The sequence below is a fragment of the Stegostoma tigrinum genome, chromosome 4 (assembly GCF_030684315.1).
Source record: "Stegostoma tigrinum isolate sSteTig4 chromosome 4, sSteTig4.hap1, whole genome shotgun sequence".
Taxonomy (NCBI): domain Eukaryota; kingdom Metazoa; phylum Chordata; class Chondrichthyes; order Orectolobiformes; family Stegostomatidae; genus Stegostoma; species Stegostoma tigrinum.
Genome location: NC_081357.1, coordinates 17,031,967 through 17,058,161, shown reverse-complemented (window position 1 = coordinate 17,058,161; position 26,195 = coordinate 17,031,967). Strand labels below are relative to the sequence as shown.

The 26,195-nt window shown below is 40.6% G+C and overlaps 1 protein-coding gene across 5 annotated transcripts in view; it reads left to right on the top strand.

The window, feature by feature from the left end:
- Positions 1-25,036, top strand: part of supt7l (SPT7 like, STAGA complex subunit gamma) — a 45,927-nt gene extending 20,891 nt beyond the window's left edge. For 3 of the 5 annotated variants that reach the window (XM_048530778.2, XM_048530777.2, XM_059645184.1), the window contains exons 2-6: positions 2,832-2,892; positions 7,983-8,671; positions 14,573-14,897; positions 17,536-17,776; positions 20,930-25,036. In XM_048530778.2, the coding sequence (XP_048386735.1) occupies positions 8,259-8,671; positions 14,573-14,897; positions 17,536-17,776; positions 20,930-21,195 (1,245 nt within the window). In that variant the 5' untranslated portion in view covers positions 2,832-2,892; positions 7,983-8,258 and the 3' untranslated portion in view covers positions 21,196-25,036. The remainder of the gene's footprint in view (positions 1-2,831; positions 2,893-7,982; positions 8,672-14,572; positions 14,898-17,535; positions 17,777-20,929) is intronic. The other 2 variants (XM_048530776.2, XM_048530779.2) reach the window with 1 other exon arrangement.
- The last annotated feature ends 1,159 nt before the right edge of the window (positions 25,037-26,195 follow it).

Sequence of the window (26,195 nt, the reverse complement as noted above, 5' to 3'; positions counted from 1 at the left end):
TTTGCAGAATACGTTTGTGAGCTTGTATTCAATTGAGGAGACTGAAGTTCACAAGGATTTCAACTAGGTTAGAAAATTTGCCAAGCTTTGGATAGAGGGAGAAACCTCCAGGGAATCCTAACCATAAAAGTCAATTTGGGAATAAGAAGTTATCTATCTAAATAAACAAAACTGAAGCAAGCCATCGGGAGCTAGAATACTTTCGACTGATTCCTGAATAATGAATAATTGTTGGAGGATGATAATTACTGCACAGTGTTGTAAAATAATGAAGGAGTTGTTCCATTGGTTTTATAATATCAATTGAGGGGTATTTTCTGTCGTTCAGAGATATCAGTGATCAACTGAATTGTGTTTTTTTTCCATTCATGGGATGTGGTTATCACTGGCTGGTTTTATGGTAATCTAGAAATAAGAGTTTGATGATTATCCACCATGGTGAGATTTGAACTTAGATTCCCAGAACATCAGCTAAATTTCTGGATTAATAGTCTAGTGATAATACCACTAGATCACTGCCTGCCCCGATGATGTTTAGATGATGTTACTTTTAGTTTGTTCCTTACAGCAAAAGTTTTCAAATGTGAAATTCTGTATGATTTTTCCTGTTGATTAGTATAAATGTGAATATCTTTTTAAAATCATCAGTAATTGTAATAATGGAGGAATCTGACATTAACTTGGTCTGGGCTTTCTGCAGAATTGAAATTATTTCAATTCCACCATGAAGTCATGTACAATATTGTAACATATTTGTGGACCGATGTTACCTGTAATACTCCTTGGCTGATCATGACTTATTTTTATGCATGGTGCATTTTCTTTGAGAATGCTGCAAGAGCATTGAGTATTTCACAACTTTGTTCCCTGTGTGTATGTTTTTGATTGCTGTACTGTCACACAGCCACACAGCTTGGAGAAAGGTGGATTTGCCCCACTGGGGCTGTCTAATCCGCTTGATGTTTTGTGGAATAAACTCCAACAGCACACAGCAGTTTCTGACCAATGTTTCAGCTTCCACACAGGCAAAACAGACAGAAGACAGATTCTTAGCGAATGTGCAAGTTTGAGTAATTGACATGAAATGTAATTCGGCTTGATTTGATTTATAATTTGCTTTGGTTAATATTTATTTTGTGATGACTTTTGGCTGTTGACATTTAGGACGTTGGTTAATGAGAACTGAGGTTGACGGTACTAATATTGCACGTAGCAAAGCCCTTCACATACACCTTGACATAAAGGGCTTTCCAAATTGCCACCTCCATTCCTGTTCTCTCCCTCATGCTCATCGGCTGCTCGTACTGTACCTGTTGGTGCTGTGTTCGGTTCTGATCTCCCTGCTTTGGGAAAGCTGTTGTTAAACTTGAAAGGATGCAGAAAAGATTTACAAGATTGCCAGGGTTGGAAGGTTTCAGTTATAAGGAGATACTGAATAGGCTGGGACAATTTTCCTTGGACTGTCAGAGGCTAAGGGGTGACCTTATAGAGGTTTATAAGTTCATGACGGGCATGGATAGGGTAAATATTCTAGCCCTTTATTCCATGCAAGGGGAGTCCAAAACTAGAGGGGATAGTTTTAAGGTGAGAGGGGAAAGATATAAAAGGGACCGGAAGGGCAATATTTCCGCGCAGAGGGTGGTGTGTATATGAAATGAGCTGCCAGAGGAAGTGGTGAAGGCTGGTACAATTACAACATTTAAAAGGCATCTGGATGAGTACATGAATAGGAAAGATTTAGAGGAGATGTGGGCCAAATGCTGGCAAATAGGACTAGATTAATTTATTCTAACTGGTTGGCATGGAAGAGTTGGACCAAAGGATCCATTTCTATGCTGTACAACTCTATGACTCTGTGCATGCAGCAAACTGTATAATTCTCATGCCCACTCTGCTGACTTCTGCAGAGGTCCTCCTGACAGTCCGTCGCTTCCCTGTACCAATGATTTGCTTCATCACATTTCAATGTGTATGTGTTGTCAGATGAACTTGTGCCGAGTTACTTGGTGTGAAATACAGATGACTTAGCAGACTTACACATCACGTTTGCTGCCAGCGCACTGGATATTGACCTGCATAATGGTCTGTCTCTCACAGTAACTGCTTGATGAAAGACTTTGAATATAGGACTTTTGGAAATAGTTCCAAATTAGCGTATAAAACCGATAAAATAATGTGTATACAGTCAATGAAACCCAGCAATGAGAGAGGCTGCAATTTTAATGGAGGCACGTATTTCCCTGTGCCTAATAATCTGTATCCCAGAATACTAAAGGAAGAGGCCCTGGAAAATAGAATGCTTTGGTTACCTTCCAAATTTTATAGTTTCTGGAGCAATTCCTTCAGATTGGAGGGTGATGAATGGAAATTCAATATTTAAAAAAGGGTGGGGGAAGAAAACAGAATTGCAGACAAATTAGCCTTACATCAGGATTGGGGAAAATGCTAGATTGTATTTTAAAAAGCATCAATAGGTGTGAAGAGGAAGTGGGAATACGACATTGAAATAGAGGATCAGTCATAGAGTCACACAGTACAGAAACAGACCCTTTGGTCCAGTCAGTCCATGCTGAACATAATACCAAGATAAACTAATCCCCCCCCCCCACCTGCTCCTGGCCCATATCCTTCCAAATTTTTCCTATTCGTGTACTTATCCAAGTGACTTTTAAACCTTGTAAACTGAGCCCACATCCACCACTTCCTCAGGAAGTTCATTCCACAAACAAATAAATAATCTGACCTGATGCCTTTTTTAAATCTCTGATCATCTTGGATGGTGGAGCAGGTTTGATTGGCCTACTCCTGTTCTTATTTTCTTTGTTTTTCAGCCAACTTGTCTCTGGCAAGGAAGAACGAAAGATGCCTGGCTGTCTTTGAATTGAGACCACTGTAAGTGCCCTTAGGTCCCAATTGTTTACAGTTTGTTAGATGTATCTTTAGTTTTATCCCCGGTGGAAATTGATGCACAAAAGTAGATTGTTTCAGTCACCTATACTGCAGGAGCAATGTTTTATGTTCTCTACTCTATGGTTTCTTTTATCCTTGTGAATCTATGTCATTGTTTCCCATTGAGGGTCAAGTCACATAGTTGTGCCTAATCACCATGGACAATTTATATCCTGTGGCTGGGAACCCTGCTATCCTCTCTGCTGTTCCCTTGCTCCCTGTTACATTGTGACATGGTTTCTGCCCATTGTCTCAGTCATGTGTATTCCAGAGAACCACCTTCTCACATCTGGGTATTTTTTCTTATTTGTTCATGGAATCTGGGCATTGCTGGCTGTACCAGCATTGATTGGCTATCTGCATTGTAGTTCAGAGTCATATGTTGGCAAGACTAAGTATTGATGGTAGATTTCCTTCCATAAGGGACACTAGTAAACCAGATGGAGTTTTATGACATTCATCAGTGCAACTTGACTGACTTTCTATCCCGGATTTATAGTGAATTTGAATTTCACAATCTACCATGGTGGAAATTGAAGCCATAAGACCATGAGAAGTAAGAACATGAGTGGGCCATTCAGCCGCTTGAACCTGCAATAGAATTCCACCTCCTGTCAGTCTTAAATTGGAAACCCATGTGTCCAGAACATCAGCCTGGGATTCAGTACTATGAGTCTGGTGACATTACGACTACACCATTGCCTCTCCTCCTCACCATAATGAAAATAACAATGGTTTTGTGTTTACTTGTGCATTAAGAAAGTGTTGAAGGCACGAGTTGAATACCACAAAGGATAAGAGTCCTGACAAATCAGGCAATAGTACTGAAGGCTTGTGCTGTCGAACTTGCCACTCGTCTAGACAGGCTATTCCAATACAGTTACTAAGTGGCATCTACTGGTTAATGTGGAAAATTGCCCAGGTATGATCTGTGTGCAAAATGCAGGACAAACCCAACCTGGCTGTTACCACCCATCAATCTACTCTCAATCATCAGTAAAGTGATAGAAGGTATCAACAGTGCTATCAAGCAACATCTGCTTAGCAATAACCAACTCAGTGACGCCCAGTTTGGGTTCCACCAGGGCCATTCAGCTCCTGACCTCATTATATCTTTGGTCCAAACATGGATGAAAGCGCTGAATTCCAGAGGTGAGGTGAGAGTGACAGCCCTTGACATCAAGGCCACATTCAACTGAATGTGGCATCAAGGAGCCTTGGCAAAACTGTAATCAATGCACAAGAGGAGTCAAACTCTCCGCTGGTTGGAGTCATACTTGTAACATAGCAAAATGATTATGGTTGTTGGAGGTTAGACACCTAAGCTATAGGACAGCTCTGCAGGAGTTCCTCAGGGTAATGTCTTAGGCTCAACCATCTTGAGCTGCTTCATCATACGACCTTCTGTCCATCATGAGGACAGAACCGGCGGTGATCTCGTCACTTTGTCCCCACCATCAACATCCTTGAGTTGCTATTGACTGGAAACTCACGTAAGCTTGCATTTAAGTACTGCCGTTACATGAGCAGGTCAAATGCCAGGTCTGCTGTGGCAAGTAATTCACCTCCTGACTCTCCAAAGGCTGTCCACCATCTATAAGGCACAAGTCAGGACTGTGATAGAGTGCTCCCCACTGACCTGGATGGGTGCAGCTCCAAAAACACTCAAGAAGCTTGACATCATCTAAGATAAAGCAACCCACTGAATTAGCACCACATCCACAAATGCCCACTCCCTCCACCACCAAAGTCAGTAGCAGAATGTGTACTATCTACAAGATGCAGTGCAAAAATTCACCAAACATGTTCAGGTGGCACTTTCCAAACCCATGAGCACTTCCCTTTAGAAGGACAAGGGCTTCGAGCTAATGACCATCCTGACTTGGAAATATATCATCATTCCTTCATTGTTACTGGGTCAAAATCCTGGCATTCCCTCCCTTAGGGCATTGACGGTCCACCTATGACATGTGGATTGAGTGGTTCATGAAGGCAGCACGCCGCCACTCCTTCAAGCTGTTGTTGAGATTGTGTCATGGCATGGGAATAACCAGTGAAGGGCAACTAGTGACAGGCAATAAATTCTGGCCAGCCAGCGATGTCCACGTCCCATGAGTGAATTGTTAAAAAAAATGACAGAAACCTTGCAGTTATTAGAAAGTCCAACAGAACTTGTTATATCACTTGCTGTAAGCATTTGAAAACCCTTGAAACAACTGTAGAAAGCACCAAGCACTTGTAGAATTGTACTAACAGCCAGAAGAGGAACAGTCAGTTACTATCTTTTAAATCATTCATGATCCCATAAAACAATGTGCATGGAGGCAGAGGAAGATGTCGATGCAGAAAAGATGTTTCCACATTTGAAGCAATCCAGAACAAGAGGTCAGAGCTTCAGAAGAAGGAGTGCCAGATTTAAAACAGAGATGAGGATAAATGACTTATTTTAAATGATCGTGGATCTGGGGAACAAAACAGAAATTGCTGGAGAAACTCCGCAGCTATGAAAAGAAGGGTCCAGTGACCCTTCTTAAGAACTAGGGTGAATAAGTGAAGTTTACTACCCCAGAGTGTGGTGGATGCTGGAAATTGAGTAAGTTTAAGGAGAGATTGGACAGATTTTTAATTAGTGATGGGTTGAAGGGTTATGGAGAACGGGAAGGAGACTGGAGCTGATGCAGAGATGAGACAAGCCATGATCATATTAAATGGTGGACCGAGCTCAAGGGGCTGAATTGCCTACTGTTCAGGCTTGATCTTATTTCTTTTGTTGTTGAATGTGAGAGGTGAAAAGTGGGCGTTGCTGCATCTGTTGACTACACAGCTGGGATCAAATCGGCATTGCCCACTGTTTGATCTTCTTGGCTGTCTACATCAAAAACATAATCACTGACACCTATTCAACATGGTATCTGAGGTGATTTGCTCTGCAGGTGCATTGGAATGCAACTAATGCTGTTTTGCAGCTTTTGGCACACGCAACCACAAAAACGGGACTCCAATAAGTTCAATTCCTCGCCCAAATTGTCAACAAAGCAAGTTTAGAGAAATGACTGACTCTGAGAGCAGGAAGAAGATCGAAATAGACACTGCCATTAACCTCATACATCAATAATGTGACATTAAGGCTAACTTTGCCCCTCGCTTCTATCAGTCGCAGCCATTCTCATTAACCAGCTCCCTTAATGATGCCAATGATCATTGAAACTGCAATATTTTACACACATATGAATGGAAATTGATTTATTTTCAGAGTTTATCACAATTCTATACATTATTGAAAGGGAAACTACATCTTCATTATGTTAAGATGAGATCAGCAGTACCTGCTGGCTGGAAAATTGATCCCTGACTTTCATTCAAAAATGTAGCTTTCATGCCGGGGTCTTCAGACATTAAGGGGACCGATCAGGATAAACATGGATTGTTGGTGAGTTCATTAGCTTTCCATCTATCTGAGGCCACACATATTGTGCAGTTTGGGCACAATCTGTTACAAGCTCTGAATTTTGCCTTGTTTTTCTGTTTATTATAAATCCAGATTTTTGTGTTGGCATTTATTTTGGCACCAAGATTTTTGTTTTCTGAAGCTGGAATGGGAAAATGGAAAAACATGGGAATATTTGCAATGTATCCCCTGGAGTGTGGCAATATTTTCATAGGGTCTTAATGGATCTTTATAGGTGGTCCCTAGAAGTACTTTCAGGTTAATAGAGGATCTTGGGTGTGTGTTGGATTTTACAGTGGTTCATGGCTGTTTGTTGATATTTGCAGGGAGTATCATAGAATCATGATTTTGTTTTAAATTTGTACTGAGGAAGTGGAGCAGTGTTTATTGTGCATCTCTAGAGAAGGTGGTAGTGAGTTGTATTCTTGAATCACTGCAATCTATGTTATGCAGGTAGACATACAGCACTGTTAGGGAGGGAGTTCCAGGATTTAGACCCAGTGACACTGAAGAATCTGTTATACATATCCAAACCAAAATAGTGAATGGCTTGTTAAGGAACTTGGAAATCGTGGTTTTCCTAATTATTTGCATCCCTTGTCCTCCTATATGGTAGTAGTTGCAGGTTTGGAAGGTGTTGTCTAAGGAGTCTTGGTGAATTTCTGCAGTGCATCTTGTTGACAGTACACACTGCTACCACTGTATATCAATGATGGAAGTGTTGAAAGTTGTAGGTAGGGTGGCAGTCAAGCAAGCTGTTGTTGGGGCTGCACTTAACAAGACAAGTGGGGAGTATTCCATCACATTCCTAACCTGTGCTTTTTAGATGGTGGACAGGCTTTGGAGAAACAGGCGGGTTATTCAGTACAGAATTCCTAGCCTTTGAACATCTCTTGTAGCTACAGTACTTATGCAGCTAATTCAGTTCAGTTTCTGGCCAATAGTAACCTCCAGGATCTTGAAAGTGGGGCATTCCGTGATAACAAGGCCATTGAATGTCAAGGGGTGATGGCTAGATTCTCTCTTGTTGAAGATTGTTATCTCCTGGTACTTGTGTGGCCCAAATAGTCGTAGCTACTTACAACCCAGGCCTGGTTACTGCCCAGGTTTTGTTGCAATTGAACATGGCCTGATTCAGTATCTGTGGAGTCACAAGCATGTGGAGTCACAAGCAATGTGCAGTCCTTGGTAAAAATCCCTTATTCTGACCTTCTGATGAACTGTTGGAGGCTGTGATGGGACCAAAAGCTAGATAGCCCTTATCTAAGATACCAGTGTTGTAGCTATGCTGAGCAATTGGGCTTGGGGCATGGCAATTTCTGGAGCACAAGTCATCATTACTATTGCCAGAATTGCAGGCAGTGTTCCTGGGCACATTTTCAGAGGTCCCCCAGAAATGTTGTCAGTATTTCTACAGTGGGTATCAGTATTTGCAGGGGTTCTCTGAGCCTTCATCAAATGAGACACAAAGCCGGAAGTTCATTTCCATGTTTATGTTTTCAGGCTCTGCAACTGTATTTACTAAACCAATCCTCTGACAATGTGAGAGTCTTAAAATAACCATGTCTCTTTTACATCTTGACAGATTTCTCTAGAGATGCTACAGTCAGTTTGAAGGAGCCTGAGGCAGCTGACGATACAAAAGAATGAGCCTTTACTCCTGCTTCTTACGCTTCTATGAAAAAGACTTGTCAGTTAATTGATCTTCACTGAACCCAGAAATCATAACGGGCACATGTTCAAAGCAAATCTGTAATTGACCCCACACACTGCAGTTTTGACTGCATTATTTAAATTCACAAATCTCCTGGGCTTTCCCCCTACAAATTTCGATTTGATCAGAAGTGGAGACAAAGTGAAAATGATGAAGTACTGGGGTGAGATTCCTGTGTCCTCTGCTCAGCCCAGTCGGAGTTCTTTTGACCTGCTACAGCGGGAGTTCCGGACGGTGGAAAATCAAGACCCTCCATTGCACCAGCCCTCGGCTGATCGTCCCCGACCTACAACCATGTTAGACGTGCCATCTGAGCCCTGTGGCCTGACTGTCCACACCATCCAGCTACTACAGTACAACCGACGGCTGCGGAGTCTCATCGCTGCAGCACAGGCACAGGGCCAGCCACAGGTGGAGGGCATGAAGGCAGAAGAAGCTGAGACCCTGCCACCTGCACCCAACTCGCCGCCCATCCCGGATGAGCTACTGCCTCTGGATAGCAAAAGCCCAAAGCTGCCTTTCCAGTTGAGGCACAGTGACCCAGAGAGTGACTTCTACAGGTGAGCTTACAAGTGCAAAGACTCCAAGGAAAGAAAGAAAAACCTGAATTTGCACAGCACCTCTGATATGCTCATAATGTCCCAAAGCATTTTACATCCAGTTATAAGTGTAGTCACTATTGTAATGTAGAAAGTACAGCAAGGTACCACAACTAGCAGATCGTCATCTGGTTCCTATTCATTGGTGTATGAAAAATAGATATTAGTCTAGGAATTTCTTTGAAATAGTGCCATGATACCTGCGAGGGAAGAATGGACCTTGGATTAATCTCACGAGCAGGTTGACATTTCTGACAATGCAGCATTCCTTCAGTTCTTAGTCCAGATTAAGTGCTGTATTTTTTGGATCCAGAATCTTGAATCCAGAACCTTTGACTCAGAGGCAAATGTGCTGCCACTAAGCTGTTGTTGAGACTGTACCTTGGAGTAGGAATGATCTATGACGGTGTTGCAATAGAATGTTCTTCAATGCATAATAATGATAATTGGGAAAAAAGCAATGAGTTAGATCTTGACAAGGCACTTAAAGGAGAGCAGTATCCTTCTATATTATCACAATCGATTTTTCTTTTACACTGGCTATAAATTTGCTGTTATCGATCGTGTGACGATTAGGTCAAGTGATTTGTTGCAACAAATCTTCTGCTATTGTTAAGTTCTACCTGACACAGCATTTTGACTGCATCTGAAAACCGCGGGCTTGGCCACAGATCATGCATGTGTGGAAATTCATGGGGCTTGTTGCTCTTGAACATGTATGTGAAGGGAAAATGAGTGTGTCTGTATGTATTTGCTAAAGGGGGAAATATGTTGTCACTATAAGGAAAGAGCAGGGATCTACAACTAATTGGGTAGCTCTTTCAAAAGAGCTAATGCAAACAAGTTGGATTGAATGGCTTGTGTTCCATGATTGTTATGGAATTTAGTAGTGGGTTTCCAAATCGTTTTATGTGGACTTTTAGGTCCGATTTGCTCTTCTTAATACAAGGGTTCAACTCTCTATGCTTACAGTTTGTTGAATTCAAGATTTATATCTCAATCTCACAATATTGAGTGTAAGAGTTAGGATGCCATGTTACATCTTTATATAACCTTAGTTAGGCCACAGTTGGAATATTGCTTTCAGTTTTGGTCACTACATTACAGGAAGGATGTGGAGGTTTTGGAGAGCGTGCAGAAGAAGTTTACCAGGATGTTTGGATTAGTAGGTATGAGCTTTAAGGAGAGGTTAGAAAAATTCAGGTTGTTTTCTCTAGAGGGCGCAGGCTGAGGGGAGACTTGACAGAAGTCTGTAAAATTTTGGGATGCATGAATGGGTTGACAGTCAGAATCTTTTCCCAGAATTGAAATGCCTAATACTAGAGGCATTTGAGGTGAGAGGGAAAATTCAATGGAGATATGAGGGGACAGTTTTTTAAACAGAGTGGTAGGAGTCTGGAATGTGCTGCCAGGGTGATGATGGTCGAAGCAGATACAATAGGGACATTTACGGGACTTTTAGATAATCACATGGATATGAAAGGGCAGGCAGAAGGGTTTAGATGTCACCTAACTGTTACATTGTTTCCATTCTTGCAGTTTTTCAATCACAGTGGGATTATGCATAAACTTTCTCCATAGGGCAGTTTGTACCATAACCTAATTGCACAATCAGGTTCTTCTTTCATTTCTGTTTAACTCTTCTATGGAATCAGTGCTGGGGCCACAATTAATTACAGCATATATTAATGAATTGAATGAGGAGTGTGGATGTTCTGTAGCCAAGTTTGTTGATGCCACACAAGTAGGTGAGAAGGCAAGGAGTGAGGAAGACACGGAGAGTCTGCAGAGGGATATAGACAGGCTGGTGAGTGGGCAAAACTTGACAGCTGGAGTGTAATGTGAGATTATGTACATTGACAGGAAGAATAGAGGAGCTGAATATTATTTAAATGGCAAAAGATTGCAGAAATATACAGAACAGGGGAGATTTGGGTATGCTCATTCATTAATCACAAAAAGCTAGCATCCAAGCTCGGGGTAATAGGAAGGCAAATTGACTGTTAACGACTGTTTCTACATGAATAGCTAATAAAAATACAAGGTTTTGCTAAACTGTACATGACACTTGTCAGATTGCAGCTGGAATACTCTTTAAGGAAAGATATCCTGGCATTATAGACAGTCCACTAGGCTGATATCATGGAGGGACTGTCAATTGAGATGAGGTTAAGTGGCTTGGGGCTGTATCTGTTGGAATTTAGAAAAATGAGGAGCAACTTATTGAAACTTTCAAGACTCTTGGTGGCGCTGGACTTGACAAGAGAGATGCAGAAAGGTTGTCTCCCCTTTTGGGAAGCCTAGGAGCAGAGGGCATAATCTCAGGATAAGGGGTCACATCTTTATGACAGAGATGAAGAGGAATTTCTTCTGAGGACTGTGAATCTGTGGAATTGTACAGATTGAGGCTATTGAGGCTGAGTCATTAAGCATATTCAAGTCTTAGATTGAAAAATCTATCAGTAAGCGAGTCAAGGTTTCGAGGAAAAGATAGGAAAGTGGAGTTGAGGATCACCATATCATTTATGATCCTATTTAATGGCAGAGAGGGCTTGATGAGCTGAATTGCCTACTTCTGTTCCTGTGGCTTATCGTCTAATGTGAGCATTAATAGAAAGACTAGTTGCTCATCTCTAACTCTCATTAAGAAGGTGACTGAGAATTGCTGCAAATCAGCTGATGGACGTACATCCTATTGTTATCCTATAACGTGATAGTTGCATTGTTGTGTGAGCTCACGATAGAAAATCACATTATAGAAAGTCACATTGTGGCAAAATCGCTGTACCAGTATAGCAGAAAGTTTGTGTTATCCACACAGCGTCCAATATTCATCAATCGTGTTACAATTTGAGATAACAAAATATGTGTTATAGTAGAACTACCTGTAGATCCAAAGTGCTTTTAGGAACGGAGTTCCAGGTTTTTGGCCCAGTAACAGTGAAGAAATGATGTTACACATCAAATGAGAATGACATATAACTTGTAGTGGAACTTAGAGGTGGTGGTGTTAAAGGTCTTTCCTTGCATCTGCTGCCTTAATTCTTCTAAGTGGTAGTGGTTATGAGTTTGGAAGCAGTTACACAGTCATACAGCAGGGAAACAGACACTGGCCTAACCAGTCCATAAGTCTTGATTAGTTGCCACAGTGTTTCCTGGTTCTATCGTGCACCAGAGATGGAGGGAGTAGATTTTGACGGTGGTGAATGGGGTACCAATCGGGTGGCATGTTTTGTTGTGGATTGTGTCAATCTTCTTTTATTGTTAGAGTTTCACCTATCCAGGTAAGTGGACAGCACCGAGTAGAGTCCAATGGCACAGAAAGTTGATTGTTCCCATGTTTGCTTTTTGATCGAGTTATCCCCAATGGTTGTCCTTCTCCCAGAGGATTTTTGAGTAAGATGATGTTGAAAATTGATGGTGTAGATTAACAACTTCAAATGAAAGGGCATGAAAGAGGTAGGTGGTCTCTCAGGTAAAAGTTACTCTAAAATAGCGTACTTAAAAATCGGAAATATCTCATATCCATTCCAGACCCGTTAGTATTGACTGTCTCTCAATCATGTTGTGAATGACTGGTTATCTGTGTTGTGCACTAGTGCGTCTGGGAAGAAATATGCTTTCAGAGCACCAGGAATCTTCGCACTTAAAGATAAGTGTCAAATCCGTTTCATAACTGATAGCACGGTGCTTGCTGGACAAGAACGAAGTTTACCTATGTGCGTTGCAAGTAGACTTCATGATTTTATTTTTTTAACCCCCCCCCAGCTAGTAATCTGAAAGTACTAAGGGTCCCAAACAAGTGGTCCTTTTGACAATAAACATGTGTTTCCCTATTGGGCTAAATAGAAAACTTCTCCTGTGTGGGTTTATCAATGCCATGTTTTGAAGAATAGTTGGGAAAGTTGTAAGCCAGTTGGCATCTCACATCTTCTGCCAGTTTGTTCAATGCCTGACATAGAACATAGAAAAGTGCAGCACAGTACAGGCCCTTCGGCCCACGATGTTGTGCCGTGGAATAACCCTAATCCAAAAATAAAATAACCTAACCTACATTCCCCTCAATTCACTGCTGTCCATGTGCATGTCCAGCAGTCGCTTAAATGTCACTAATGACTCCGCTTCCACGACTACCACTGGCAAACTATTCCATGCGCTCACAACTCTCTGGGTGAAGAACCTCCCTCTGACGTCTCCTCTATCCCTTCCTCCTAACACCTTAAAACTATGACCCCTCATGGCAGTCAATCTTGCCCTGGGGAAAAGTCTCTGGCTATTGACTCTATCCATGCCTCTCATTACCTTGTATACCTTGATCAGGTCACCTCTCTTCCTCCTTTTTCTCCAGAGAGAAAAGTCCGAGCTTAGCCAACCTCTCCTCGTAAGACAAGCCGTCCAGTCCAGGCAGCATCCTTGTAAACCTCCTTTGCACCCTCTCCAAAGCCTCCACATCTTTCCTATAATAAGGCGACCAGAACTGGACACAGTATTCCAAGTGTGGTCTCACCAGGGTTTTGTAGAGCTGCAGCATAACATCACGGCTCTTAAACTCGATCCCCCTGTTAATGAAAGCCAAAACACCATATGCTTTCTTAACAACCTTATCCACCTGGGTGGCAACTTTGAGGGAGCTATGCACTTGAACACCAAGATCCTGCTGTTCCTCCACACTGCTGAGAATCCTGCTTTTAATCCTATATTCAGCATTTAAGTTCGACCTTCCAAAATGCATCACTTCGCATTTATCCAGGTTGAACTCCATCTGCTATTTCTCAGCCCAGCTCTGCATTCTGTCAATGTCTCGCTGAAGCCTGCAATAGCCCTCGATACTATCAACGGCACCTCCAACCTCTGTGTCGTCAGCAAACATACTAACCCACCCCTCAACCTCCTCATCCAAGTCATTTATAAAACTACAAAGAGCAGAGGCCCAAGAACAGAGCCCTGTGGGACACCACTCAGCACTGACCTCTAGGCAGAATATTTACCATCTACAACCACTCTCTGCTTCCTGTCAGCCAACCAATTCTGAATCCAGACATCCAAATCACCCTGTATCCCATTCCTCCTGACTTTATGAATGAGCCTGCCGTAGCGAACCTTATCAAATGCCTTGCTGAAGTCCATGTATACCGCATCCACTGCTCGACCCTCGTCAACCTGTCTCGTGACTTCTTCAAAGAACTCAATAAGATTTGTAAGGCATGACCTGCCCCTCACAAAGCCATGCTGACTTCCTTGAATCACACTATGCTTTTCCAAATAGTCATAAATCCTATCCCTCAGAATTCTTTCCAAAACCTTGCTGACCACAGACGTAAGACTGACTTGTCTGTAATTTCTAGGGATTTCCTTATTCCCTTTCTTGAAAAGAGGAACAACATTTGCCTCCCTCCAATCTTCCGGTACGACTCCCGTGGAGAGTGAGGAAGCAAAGATCTTCGCCAGCGGCTTAGCACCCTCCTTTCTCGCTTCCCGGAGCAACCTAGGATAAATCTGGTCTGACCCTGGGGACTTATCAATCTTAATCTTTGCCAAAATTTCCAGCACATCAACTTCTTCAATCTTGATCTGTTCAAGCCTGTGCATTCAAATTCCCATTAACCCACCCTAAGTCCGTGCATTATCTAAAAATCTAGAATTGAGTTTGCAAATCTCAATTGATTCAGACACAACACCTTGCTGGGGAAAAGAGTATCGTTCTTTTCTCTTCAATGAGGCCATGGTTTTCTACATCTCAGAAAGTAACTGTAAAAGAAAGATTTTGTGGCCCTGTTTTTAGCATGGTGCCACCACTAACAAATCTAATACCTCCACTTATCAAAACAAATTAGCTGTAATGTTTATGGTTTGTGGTTCTAGAGGAAAAGGTGAACCTGTGACAGAACTCAGTTGGACATCTTGTCGGCAGCTGCTTTACCAGTCAGTTGCCACCATCCTGGCTCACGCGGGCTTTGAATCTGCCTACGAGGGTGTTCTGGAAACACTGACAGACATCGCCAATGATTACTACTTCAAATTTGCAAGGCTGCTGCGTTTTGCCATGGATCGAGAAGCACGGGTCGGGCAGACTCCATTCCAAGATGTGATGGAGCAGGTCTTCCACGAGATGGGAATCGGCAGCGTTCTCTCCTTGCAGAGGTTCTGGCAACATCGTATTAAGGACTATCATAGCTACACTCTCCAGGTTGGTAAAGAACATCGTGAACGCATTCAAATATTTTAGAACCTGCCAGTAGGACTCCATAATGCCGCTGTGGCAATTGTCATTCAGCTTTGGAATTCTATCCATTTTTCTGTCCAGCCATTCATCTTTAAGCAGTTGTTAGCATTGGACTTTTTTCCTCTATCATAGGTTTATACTTATTCTGGGTTTTCTGAAATATCGTTTTTATATGTCTATACTGCTTCTTCATTGATCTATTCACAGCCTAGTATCCAGTTCACTGCAGCTAGCTGTGTTTTTATGCCTATCCAGTTGCCCACATATAAATTTAAAATAGGTTTAAATTTAACCGACACCACTCCCTTTTGAAGGAAATGTGAACTTCAATTGTCTTGTGGTCGCTGCTAGGTTGCCTCTATACTGAAGTCATTCATTAATCTGGACACATTACAATGCCAAGTTTAGTGTAGTCTGCTGTCTGATTGGTATCAGCATGTACTACTCTAAGAAATTATCTCAAATGCATTCACTAAACGTTTCTTCCAGGTTACAGTTGCCAGTCTGATTTTTCCAGTTTACTTGTAGATTAAAGATACCCATGATTATTCCCATCAATATACAACAAGCTCTCAATATTCTTTATATATGTTTGGTCCTACATTTTGTAGTTAGTGTTTAGGGTCTTGTAGACCATTCCACTAGTGACTTTCCCTTCCCCTATTATTCCTTATCTCCACCAAACCGATTCTTCTACTTTCAGATCTCCTGAGCCAAGGTTATCTCCATCTATTGTACCAATGACATCCTTGTTTAACAGTGCTACTCCTCCACCTTTTACCTACCTTCCTTTTTTTTTTGATGTATACCTCAATATTCAGGACCCAGTCCTTGTCATTATGCAGCCATTTCTCCGTAATGGCTTTCAGATCATTTTTATTTATTTCGCTCTGCGTTATCAATATATTCACTTTGTCATGAATACTATGGTCAATCCGGAGCCTTTAGTTTTGTCTTTTTGTTATCTTTGTAATATTTAGTGTTGGGTTCTGCTTATTTTCTCTGTTCCTTGCCTTTGTTCCCTGGCCTTCACTTCCCATATTACTATATTGTTCACCTGTATTTGCTCTACCACTCAATATTACTACATTTACCCAAGCTTGATCCTTCAAACTAATTGCTTCGTTTAAACACGTCCCTGCTTCCCTATTGGTACAGTGTGCTAAAACATCGGTCCAAGCATGGTTCAGGTGCAGACCATCCCAAAAGTACAGTCCCCATTTTCCCCAGAAATGGTGCTAGTACCTCATGAACTGGAACCCACGTCTACATACAAGCCTTTGAGCTATTTCATTTTATTAATGATCATGCCCTCTGCCAATCGATTGACTCAGGTAGTATTTCAAAGATTATTGCCCTCCAGATTCTGCTTTTCAATTTGGTGTCAAAGCAAAACTTCCTATCCTGCCTATATTCTTGACACCTACGTGGACCATGATAATGGGAGCACTTACCTACACTTCAATTTCCTGTCCATTCCCAAGCAGATGTCCTGAACCTCGGTACCAGGTAGGCAATGTAGTCTCCTGGCCTCATATTCTTGGTTGTACAGAACAATGTCAAACTCCTTCACTATACCTTCCCTTATACCAACTACTTTCCTTTTTGCTTCCCTCACTTGAATGGATTCTTGTTCCATGATGTTATGGTCAGTTCACTTATTCACCCTGCAGCCCGCACAGTCTTCTAAAATGCAGAAAAGCCTAAGACCTGGAGAATTTCAAAGACTGAGGCTTCTGCATTCTGCCCTCTGGGTCCCCTAGCCTACTTTGCTGTTTGAATATGTACTTTTGTGGCTTGCTGTTGATTTTTGCGAGATAATGCTCCTGCAAACTACCTTAGAATGTTTTACTATTTTAATGGTGCTATATAAGTTAGCGTTTTGGTGAGATTATCGTTATACAGTACAGAATCATGCAGACCAAGAAGATCCAAAGACCCTGTGCGTGATTGAACTGTATTAACTGGTTTGCCAGGAGTAGCAGTGAGCTGTTGTAATTGCTTCAACTGTCTGAACTGGAGGGGGAAGAGAAATCAGCCAAGTTCCCAGGGCTAGAATGTGCACGGACAGCAAAGTTAGCTATTCTTCCCTTGCATAACCAAATAAGCGTTAAGCTTTCTGCCAAATGTCCTGAAGTCCCATCAGATCCACTCTGCCATTCATTGTGATCATGGCTGATACAGTAATTGTCAAGTCCTCTTTCCTGCCTTATTCCCATAAGCTTCGCTTCTCTGATGCAAATTCTGCGTATCCCAGCCTTGAATGTACTAAACAACCCAGTCTCTACTCCCCTCTTCAGTAAAAAAAATTCTATAGATTTGCTACTGTCTGAGAGAAGAAATTTTTCCTCCTCTTTCTTAAATTGGCAACTTTTACTCTGACATTATGTTCTTTCATCCCAGACTCTTCTACAAGGGAAACCAACCTGTTGTGTCACCTGTTGACTAACTGATCTATTTCTAGCATTGTTGTGGACTCATTAACAAAGTACAAATCTTCTGCTGTAATATTGCCCTCCAAGGCATCAATACATCTGTCTGAAAATTACACAATGCTTACCAACTGACCATCTGTCTTATTTCCACGTGCACTTGTATGCAGCTGAGCAAGCAACTGGCTGAAGAGTATGAGAAACTGGTTAGCCCTGAGAAGATCTCAACTGAAGACACTAAACCATTGAAAATAAAGGATGAGCCTATAAGTGACATTGCTTTCCCAGTCAATGAAGAGAATGAGACAGATCTGTCTGCAGGCGAACAGGCCCTCCAACTTGGGGTCCTGGCGCAGGCTCATGAACGTTTTGCTGCTGCCCTGGAGGTTGATGCATCCCCTCAGACATCAGGTAACAGCTTATTTCAAATTCTACCTTAGTTCTTCAATGAGCTACCCTTATATAAAACCTGTGCATTGGGGACACTATAGTGTTTGGCAGCCATGGTGCTGTTCCAGTAGTTGACCTTATGGATATTATGCTTAATCTAAATTTAAAAAAGCAGAAGAGTATTGAATAATTGACCCATCACCACAGGGAAATAACTGTTATCACCAAAAAAGATGTATGAAAACATTTAATCCCCAATATAGACTAACTACTTAGCATTAGTGGCAGTCGGTAAAGAGCTTGCCATTTCAAAAAAGGATTTATCTTACAAACCTACTGCTGCTCTCTCTGTCGTGTGTTATTAAGCTTGAGGTCTTCCTCTTGCCAGTGCCTAGCGACACCAGTTTCTCACCCTCAAGGTTTGGAGAGAACACTGTTCTGCACTACTGTCTGATCTAACAAACCACATAAAAAGGGTAAAGCTTGCTTTATGTCATGCATTTCTCATCAAGAGGACGTTCTAAAGCATGATGCATTGCTTTGATGTGATTTGTAGCTAAACTAGATAAGGCAGTCTGTGTGAATGTAACAGGCTCCCAAGACCAGTTACTAACCAGTTGTTTTGTTATATCTGTTTGGGGATGAATTTTAGTCAATGCACCAGGAAATCAAAATGTCTCTTCTTAAAAATACTATACAATCTTTTTACAATCATAGAATAGACTGACTGTATTTACTGTTCAATCTCAAATATGAAAACTTTGATGCTGTAACACTGATGTATCAACCTGAGTTGTATACTCAGTACAGGAATAGTACATGAACCTGTAGTCTTTTTAATTTAAAAGTACTACAGTGAGCCAGGTAGGGATTATTGCCCACCATGGAAAATCTCAGTACTACAGCATTGCACAGTCATAGAGTCGTACAGCATGGATTCTGCTCTGTATTCCCTAGCTAACTGCAGGGTGGGGAATGGAGGCAACATTGATGCTGAATATCTAAATGTAAATGGCAGGTGACAATGATAGTGACTTTGGAGATTACTGCCATAAAATCATTGCTTCGAGCTGTGCCTTGTGGATTATTTTCATTTCTGTCTGAAGCGAGTAGAAGTTTAGTGTTTGTTGTGGTATTTAGCAAACTTAACAAGATTTTAAAATGTTGCTGATAACACGGGCCTTTAAAATAGACATTTTGTTGTCAGAGCTTATCAATGTCCTGTGAAGTAATTTGGCTGAGTTTCACGTGAGAGAATATGTATAACTCTGCTTACATAAGAGATCATAGCACCTGGCAAAATTCAGTAGCCCACCACTTGTACTGCTTTCACTGATTTTGGTAAAGCTTTGATATAGCAAACCATGACAAGAATAGTAGCAATGGTAATCCATTGCTGCACAATGAATTTAAACCAGGATATGTACTGGAGATTGAAGATTTACAAACGGACAGCAGACTCACTACCATCCTTCTTGAAGGAACAGTAAGAAAATGCTTGCTCTCACCTATCCTTGCCTTTATTAATATCATAAGAGACAGCTTTGTCTAATTTATTTCAGAATCTTTGAACGTTTGGAAGGTGCTCTTTTATTGAACATACACTTTGAGCAGACTCAACTAATGATCAAATGCATTCTATTTCATCTTCTGGGCTGACCAGTGGGAGTTGCCATTGGGTTCTATATTATGGCTTTTCACCATCTGGAATTTTGAAGGTTTCGATCAGACACTGAAGATTAGAAATAATAATAAACTCTCATTTTGGACAAGTGTAAAATAGCATGATAACTTGCAGCTACCTCAGATCACTATCCAGAAGCTGATCATCTCGTGACAGGCAGGGCAGGACCAACTGGAGTCTGTATCTTAAGTACTCTCCACCAGCAACTGTTCATCAGTATCATTTTGGGAATATCTATGGTCCTTCCCTTGTCATGTGCATGATGCAGAGAGATTTTCAAATAGAAATGAACAATTCAACTCTTCATCCTAAGTCACTTTTTTTTAAAATGAAATCGTGAAATGTACGGATAGCCAGGATCTAACAGGCAGTGCGCTTTGGGCTAAAGCCTCCGAATTCATCAAGAACAGATCTGTCGCTCAATGATCACTTCAGGTTTGTCTTGTTATTTTCAGACCTTCAGTAGTTTAATTTTGCATTCAGTCTGCAGCTCAGGAGGATTGGACTTAGTGAAAAAATTCTTCAGAGATTTGGACTTGCGCTTTATCACAATCCCAACACTTTCTGACAATATTATAATAGGAGGTTTGGAAAATAACGATATGGGCTAGTTAGACACTTAAGGGTTAGGGGGACGGACAGGTTGGCAGAGTAGGTGGACAGATGGTAGATACAATTTAATGTGGACCAAGAACATTACTCCCCTTACATTTGTATATAGTTGCTGTAATTTAATGTGGACCAAGAACACCATTACCCTTGCAGTTGCGCATCACTCCTGTAATGTGGAAACAAGTGAAAACTTTGAGATAAATGTTGTGGGTGATAATAATGAAGAACGGACATACAATATACATTGAACTGAAAATTACAGTGAGACATGGATGATTAGAAATATCTCAGATTTAGAATATAAAATCTACTGAAATGGTGCGTACAGCTCGATGATGTCATAAACTTTAATTCGTTCACTGGGAGGGCGTCATTGGTTAGGCCAGCATTTATTGGCCATTCGTAATTACTCAGAGTCAACCACATTGCTGTGGGTCTGGAGTCACAAGCTGGCTAGACCAAGTACGGATCGCAATTTCCTTCCCTAAAGGACATTAGCGAACTAGATGGGTTTTTCCGACAATTGACAGTGGATTCGTGGTCATAGTTTAGATTCTTAATTCCAGAAATTTATTGAATTCAAATTTCATGATCTGCCGTGGTGGAATTTGAACCTATGTCCCTAGAACATTACCTGGCTCTCTGGATTAACACTCTAGTGATAATACTACTGGATCAATTTGATTTGATTTGATGATTTGATTATATAAATTGGAAAATAGAATGCAAGAAGCTGAAGCGTCATCTGTGCCATGTCTGAGCAACTAGGGATTGGTAGTAAATGTCAGCCTTACCATCTTTGGTCATGTTGTCTAATGGCTTATGTTATAAAAATCATTTTGTTTCATGATTATGTTTTGCTGTTTTGTTTCTTTCAGGCCCTGAGGTAAGCAGCTCTCCATTGTGGAACCTTACTCAAGTTAAAATGGAGCCTCAGGAGAATGAAGAAGGCAATGGACCTCATGGTGTTTTGGGCAGTGATGTTTTTGAAGAGCCAATGTCTGCCATGAGTGATTCTGGTATCCCACAAACCCCTAACACTGCTGGATCTGATGGCAGCTATATATCCCACTCACCTGACAGCCTGATAGCATCTTCTCCTGTTTTCAACCAGCGACCAAAGAAAAAGATGAGAAAAATGTGAATATTCATTGGGCATGCAAAAGTCTCCTTTATTTTCTTTTCGCCTTTTTCTTTATATTTGAAATAGTTCTTTTCCATAATAAATAATGCTAAACTTAATTTTTTTTCCACCAAAACAGGAATTGAATTCAGAATTATTGTTGTGTTTAATATCAGTAGGCAAGAACAAAACAGTAACAAAAATGCTTCAACCAGTCTGAAGTACCTTCAGGCTAATCATAATGGCACTAAAGAGGAAAGGTGAAATGATGGTAGGAGAAAGAATCTGGGCTTTGAGGGTCTGAATAGATGCAATGTTATATTTCCATTTATGGAATTTAAATTGTAACTTGGTTTAAAATGAAGAAGAGTTCTTTGTGAGAAAGAACAATCCATAGGTTTCCTACCATTAGTACAAACTGTTCACCTAATCTGTTGCATGTTATGTAACCAATATGACAGCCATTTTCGGTAATCCGATGTAGCTAATTTGCCCAAATCATAGAAGCAGAGGATCCTAGAGTGTGGTAGCAGGCCTTCCAGCCTATCAGGTCCATACTGTCCCTCTGGAGAGCATCCCATCAATATCCAACCCCCACCCTATACATTTCTCATTGTTAATCTACCTGGCCTACACATCCCTGGACACAATGGGCAATTTAGCATGGCCAAACCACCTAACGTTCACGTCTTTAAATGAAATTAGCATGTTTACTAAGTGAGAAGGATTTCATAGTTCTTTTAATCCACCTGTTTGGACATACTGTGACCCACGTCTGGGACAAGTGGGACTTGAACCTGAATCTTCTGGCTGAAAGTTAGAGATATTATCACTATGCCACATAGTGGCAGTTGTTAGAACTTAAACTTAATATTAACATTTCATTAATAAACGTAGTATTACAATCTAGTCTCAGTAATGGTGACTATGACAACTATTATGAATTGTTATGAATTATGAATTGAACTATTATGAAATGCCTATCTGTTTCGTATATGCCTTTTGAGGAAGGAAATCTGCCACACTTACCTGATCTGGCTTCTATGTGACTACAATAATGTAGGTGACTTTTAACTACTCTTTGAATGCTAAATTAGCCACTTAATTCAAAAGCAATTAGGATTGATCAATTAATTCTGACCTTGCCAATGACATTCATGTCCAATGGAAGAATCAAAACAATTTTTCAATGACAGAAACTAAGCCTTGACACTTGCTCCGTTTCTCGCTGGGTATCTGTATTTAAAGAGAAACAAGGTGACTTTGAAATAATACCAGCTTTGTGCACGTGAAACCAAAGTTTGGAGTTTAATCCCTGAAAATCTAACAATTCTAGTACAAAATGCATTAAAAATCTTGTGTGTTTGAGACCTTGCAGGGAGAGTATCCCTTCAGAGTCAACAAATGAGGAGGAAGTGTGTAAAATTAAAGAGGAAATTGAGTGATGCAGGAAGAACTGTTTTCATTGAATTTCCAACCAACCAGTGCTGCCAACCATTGTGGTAGTCTGCACACAACCAGTGTCACCTTCATAATGCAATAGTAGACATAGACAGCTTTTCCCTTGCTGCTATTTTTTCATTTTCTCTATGTAACCATTGAGTTTAGAAGCAGTGTAATTATTTGAATCCAAGCTGTTAGCACTCTTAACTCAGATTGGATGCTCACTGCCCATTCTTTTCTGACTATGAACTTCAAACTCCCTTCTAGATGCACAACATGAATAAATTAACCCTGAGTGTAGAAGTGGAGCATTGAGACTTTGTGGGTATTTTCTCTTCTGCCTGGATCTTCTTCTGAATATTTTGGCACCTTAGCCACATGTTCATAATCTAAATGAGCTTTTCATAAATACTGTATTTTCTTTCAATGGTAAATTGTCTTAGGTGAACAAGCACCTAAATTAAAACATTTTGTGAGGAAAAAATCATGTAGCAATTTTGATTGTTTTTGGGCATGACCGCTCCTTCATATAACAATGTGCAAAGCTGGTATTTTCTGAACACGAGTATTATTCAGTGATTACTTCCGCTTGCAACTTTCTGTTCCGCTGTTACACAAAATATTAATCAAACTAGTGATTAAGGAATAGTTTAGAAATTGTTTGTGGTATTTCCAGAATAGTTAGCTTTCATGGTAAGCTCTCAAAATTCAGAGATCCAAGGAAACAAATATTTTATGAAATTAAATGTTGTAGTCTTTGATAATCTGGTAAAGTGTCTGGCCTTGGACCATGAGAATTTAAAAATGTACTGAGAATACACAGTGAGTTCATAGAACAATCTTCAAAAGTTGTGGGAGAGGGTCTGTCCCTGAAATCTCAACTTAATGCTTTGCTGAACATTTCAGACATTCTCATTTGTTATGTTCTCGTCAAAGAACTATTTGTCTGTATTATTTGAAATGAAACCCACCACCGGCATCTGTCAATCATTTATAAAGTGCAGTGCTCATGTCTAGGAAAGTTAAAATAACAAAAATCTTTTTTCAAGTTCCTCGCGAAAGCAGCCTAACTGGATAAAGATAAGCTGGTGCTGTCTTTTGTTCTCTCAGTGAACAAAGTGAGGCATTTCAAATTTACTTTTTTCAAACACTGCTGGCAAACATTTTGTGAAGCTGTCATGTTTACTTGATGTTGGTTGGGCAAGAGCATTACATTAAACAACAGGTGTTGATTTATTTACTTCCACAAGCGCTTAGACATTGCATTGGGCTTAACCATGTTTGATAATCAAGTGACCTAAATTTAGAAATATTAATAGATTCATTTCACAGAAAGAGTTGCAAGACCAGAACATCCTAGATGTATTCTCTCTCATGAGTCCATTCTCATCCTTATAACTAGTGGGACAAATTTGAGGCCTCATCTGATAAATGGGGCAGAAAAATGCCTGAAAGAGATGATTGTTTTTATTTTTTCCTGTCATATTTATCAATACTTCTGACGAGCGTTAAATTTATAGAACACTTTGATCAATAAGTAGAAAAAATAACTTTTGGCTTTGAAATGTCCCAGTTCAGGTCAAGACTTTGCATTTAAATACCACTCTTAATGTAAGGCATATCATTGTACTCAAAAGAAGTGAATAACACATGATAAATAAGGGAATGTACCAGAAAGTTGGCGTCACAGGCAAGAGGAATCTATATCAAGGCGACACGACTTTCTTCTGCAACAGAGAATTGAAAGGAAGTTGACCACTGTATCTTCTAATTATTTTTGACAAAGGCAAAAATATTTCTAACTCTTGTAAATAGACCTGTCTTGTGAATTGACCCCGTTCAGGCATTGTGCTGGTTGTAGAAACACATGTTGAACCCTTGCAGTCAAACATTGTGACCTGAATGGACTCCTTTTTGATGAACAAAAATGCTTTGCATCATTTATGTTTCTGTGTAATAAGTTAAAAGAAATAGCACAGGAAGAAAATGCATTTTTGTCACAATCATTTGTCTGCTTGAGATGAAGGCTTTTGCTTTCAGCATTGTTTCTGATTTATATGTTTTTTTAAAAAATCAGGAAATTTTCTTTACAGCAAGTCATTTTCTATGATTCTGTGGTGAGATTTCAGACTGGTTGCTCAGTGAATTACCAGCATTGCTGCAGGCTTAGGTGCACGTGGGATGTATAGCCTGATGCCTTGCAGCTTTTCAGTTGATTGATGCATCTATCGAATTCAGGGGTCAGGTCTCTCACATAGGCATAGTCTGTCGATTGAAAGCATTTATTTCCAACGAAAATGTTATTGTGTGGGTCATGTTTCATTTTTTCCTTGTAAATTTTAGAGTTTTTTGTTGCTTTTACACTGTAATAGCTTTATTTCCAATGATTCCAATAAATTTCAATTTACTTCCAACAGAAGGCTGCATCTGGAACATTTTCATTTTTATTCACATGCTGACTTGGATCTGCTGTGCATGTCAAGAATTTGCACCACTTCTTGTCACTCTAAATTACTGACTATTCAAATTCTAAATTATATAGAATCATAATTCATGGGAATTATGTACTATAATTCATGTTTTGCAATCTATTTGCTCATGATGTGAAATCAATATAAAAGTTAACAAGAACAAAAATAGCTGGAGAAACTCAGCAGGTCGATGAAAAGGAAAGGTGAAGCAGAGGGTGCACAGGCCTGGAGCATTGCTAGGAACAAAGCAAAGTTAATGTTTCAAGTCTGGTGGTTTCTCATCGGAACTGTTAGTAGTTAGGAAAAGGTGATATTTATGCTGAAGCTGAAGCGAGGGGCGTGGAAGGGGAGAGGTGAGTGGATAGGTGAAGATGGAACCCAGACGGAGATATGAAAGAGGTAAGTAAACAAGGAAATAATAGATAGCACCCCAAGACAGGAGAAAATCTGAATTAGTGATGACGAGAGCTGAGACTTGGAGAAAATGGGTGAGCTGTGCGAAAGCAGGCCATATAAAGGGATAAAAACCAAAAGAACTGCAGATGCTGTAAATCAGGAACAAAAACAAAGTTGATGGAGAAGCCAGCAGATCTGGCAGCATCTGTGTAGGAAAAAACAGTTAATGCTTCGGGTCCAGTGACATAGTAGTTCAGAGGACTGTGAAACTTTGCAGAGGAACATAGATACATTGAGTGAGTGGGCAAGGGCCTGGTGAATGGTAAAAAGTTGCAGCATGCTGCTAAGCAGAGGGACCTGGGTGTCCTTGTCTGTGAATCTCAGAAGGTTGGCCTTCAGTTTCAACAAGTAATTAGGAAGGCAAATGGAATTTGGCCCTTCATTGCGAAAGGGATTGAGTTTAAAAGCAGAGAGATTATGTTGCAGCTATACAAGGTGCTGGTGAGGCCACACCTGGAGTACTGTGTGCAGGTCTCCTTACTTGTGGAAGGATGTACTGGCACTGGAGGGGTGCAGAGGAGGTTCACTAGGTTGATTCCAGAGTTGAGGGGGTTGGCTTATGAGGAGAGACTGAGTAGATTGGGATTATATTCGTTGGAATTCAGAAGATTGAGGGGGGGATCTTGTCGAAACATACAAAATTATGAAGGG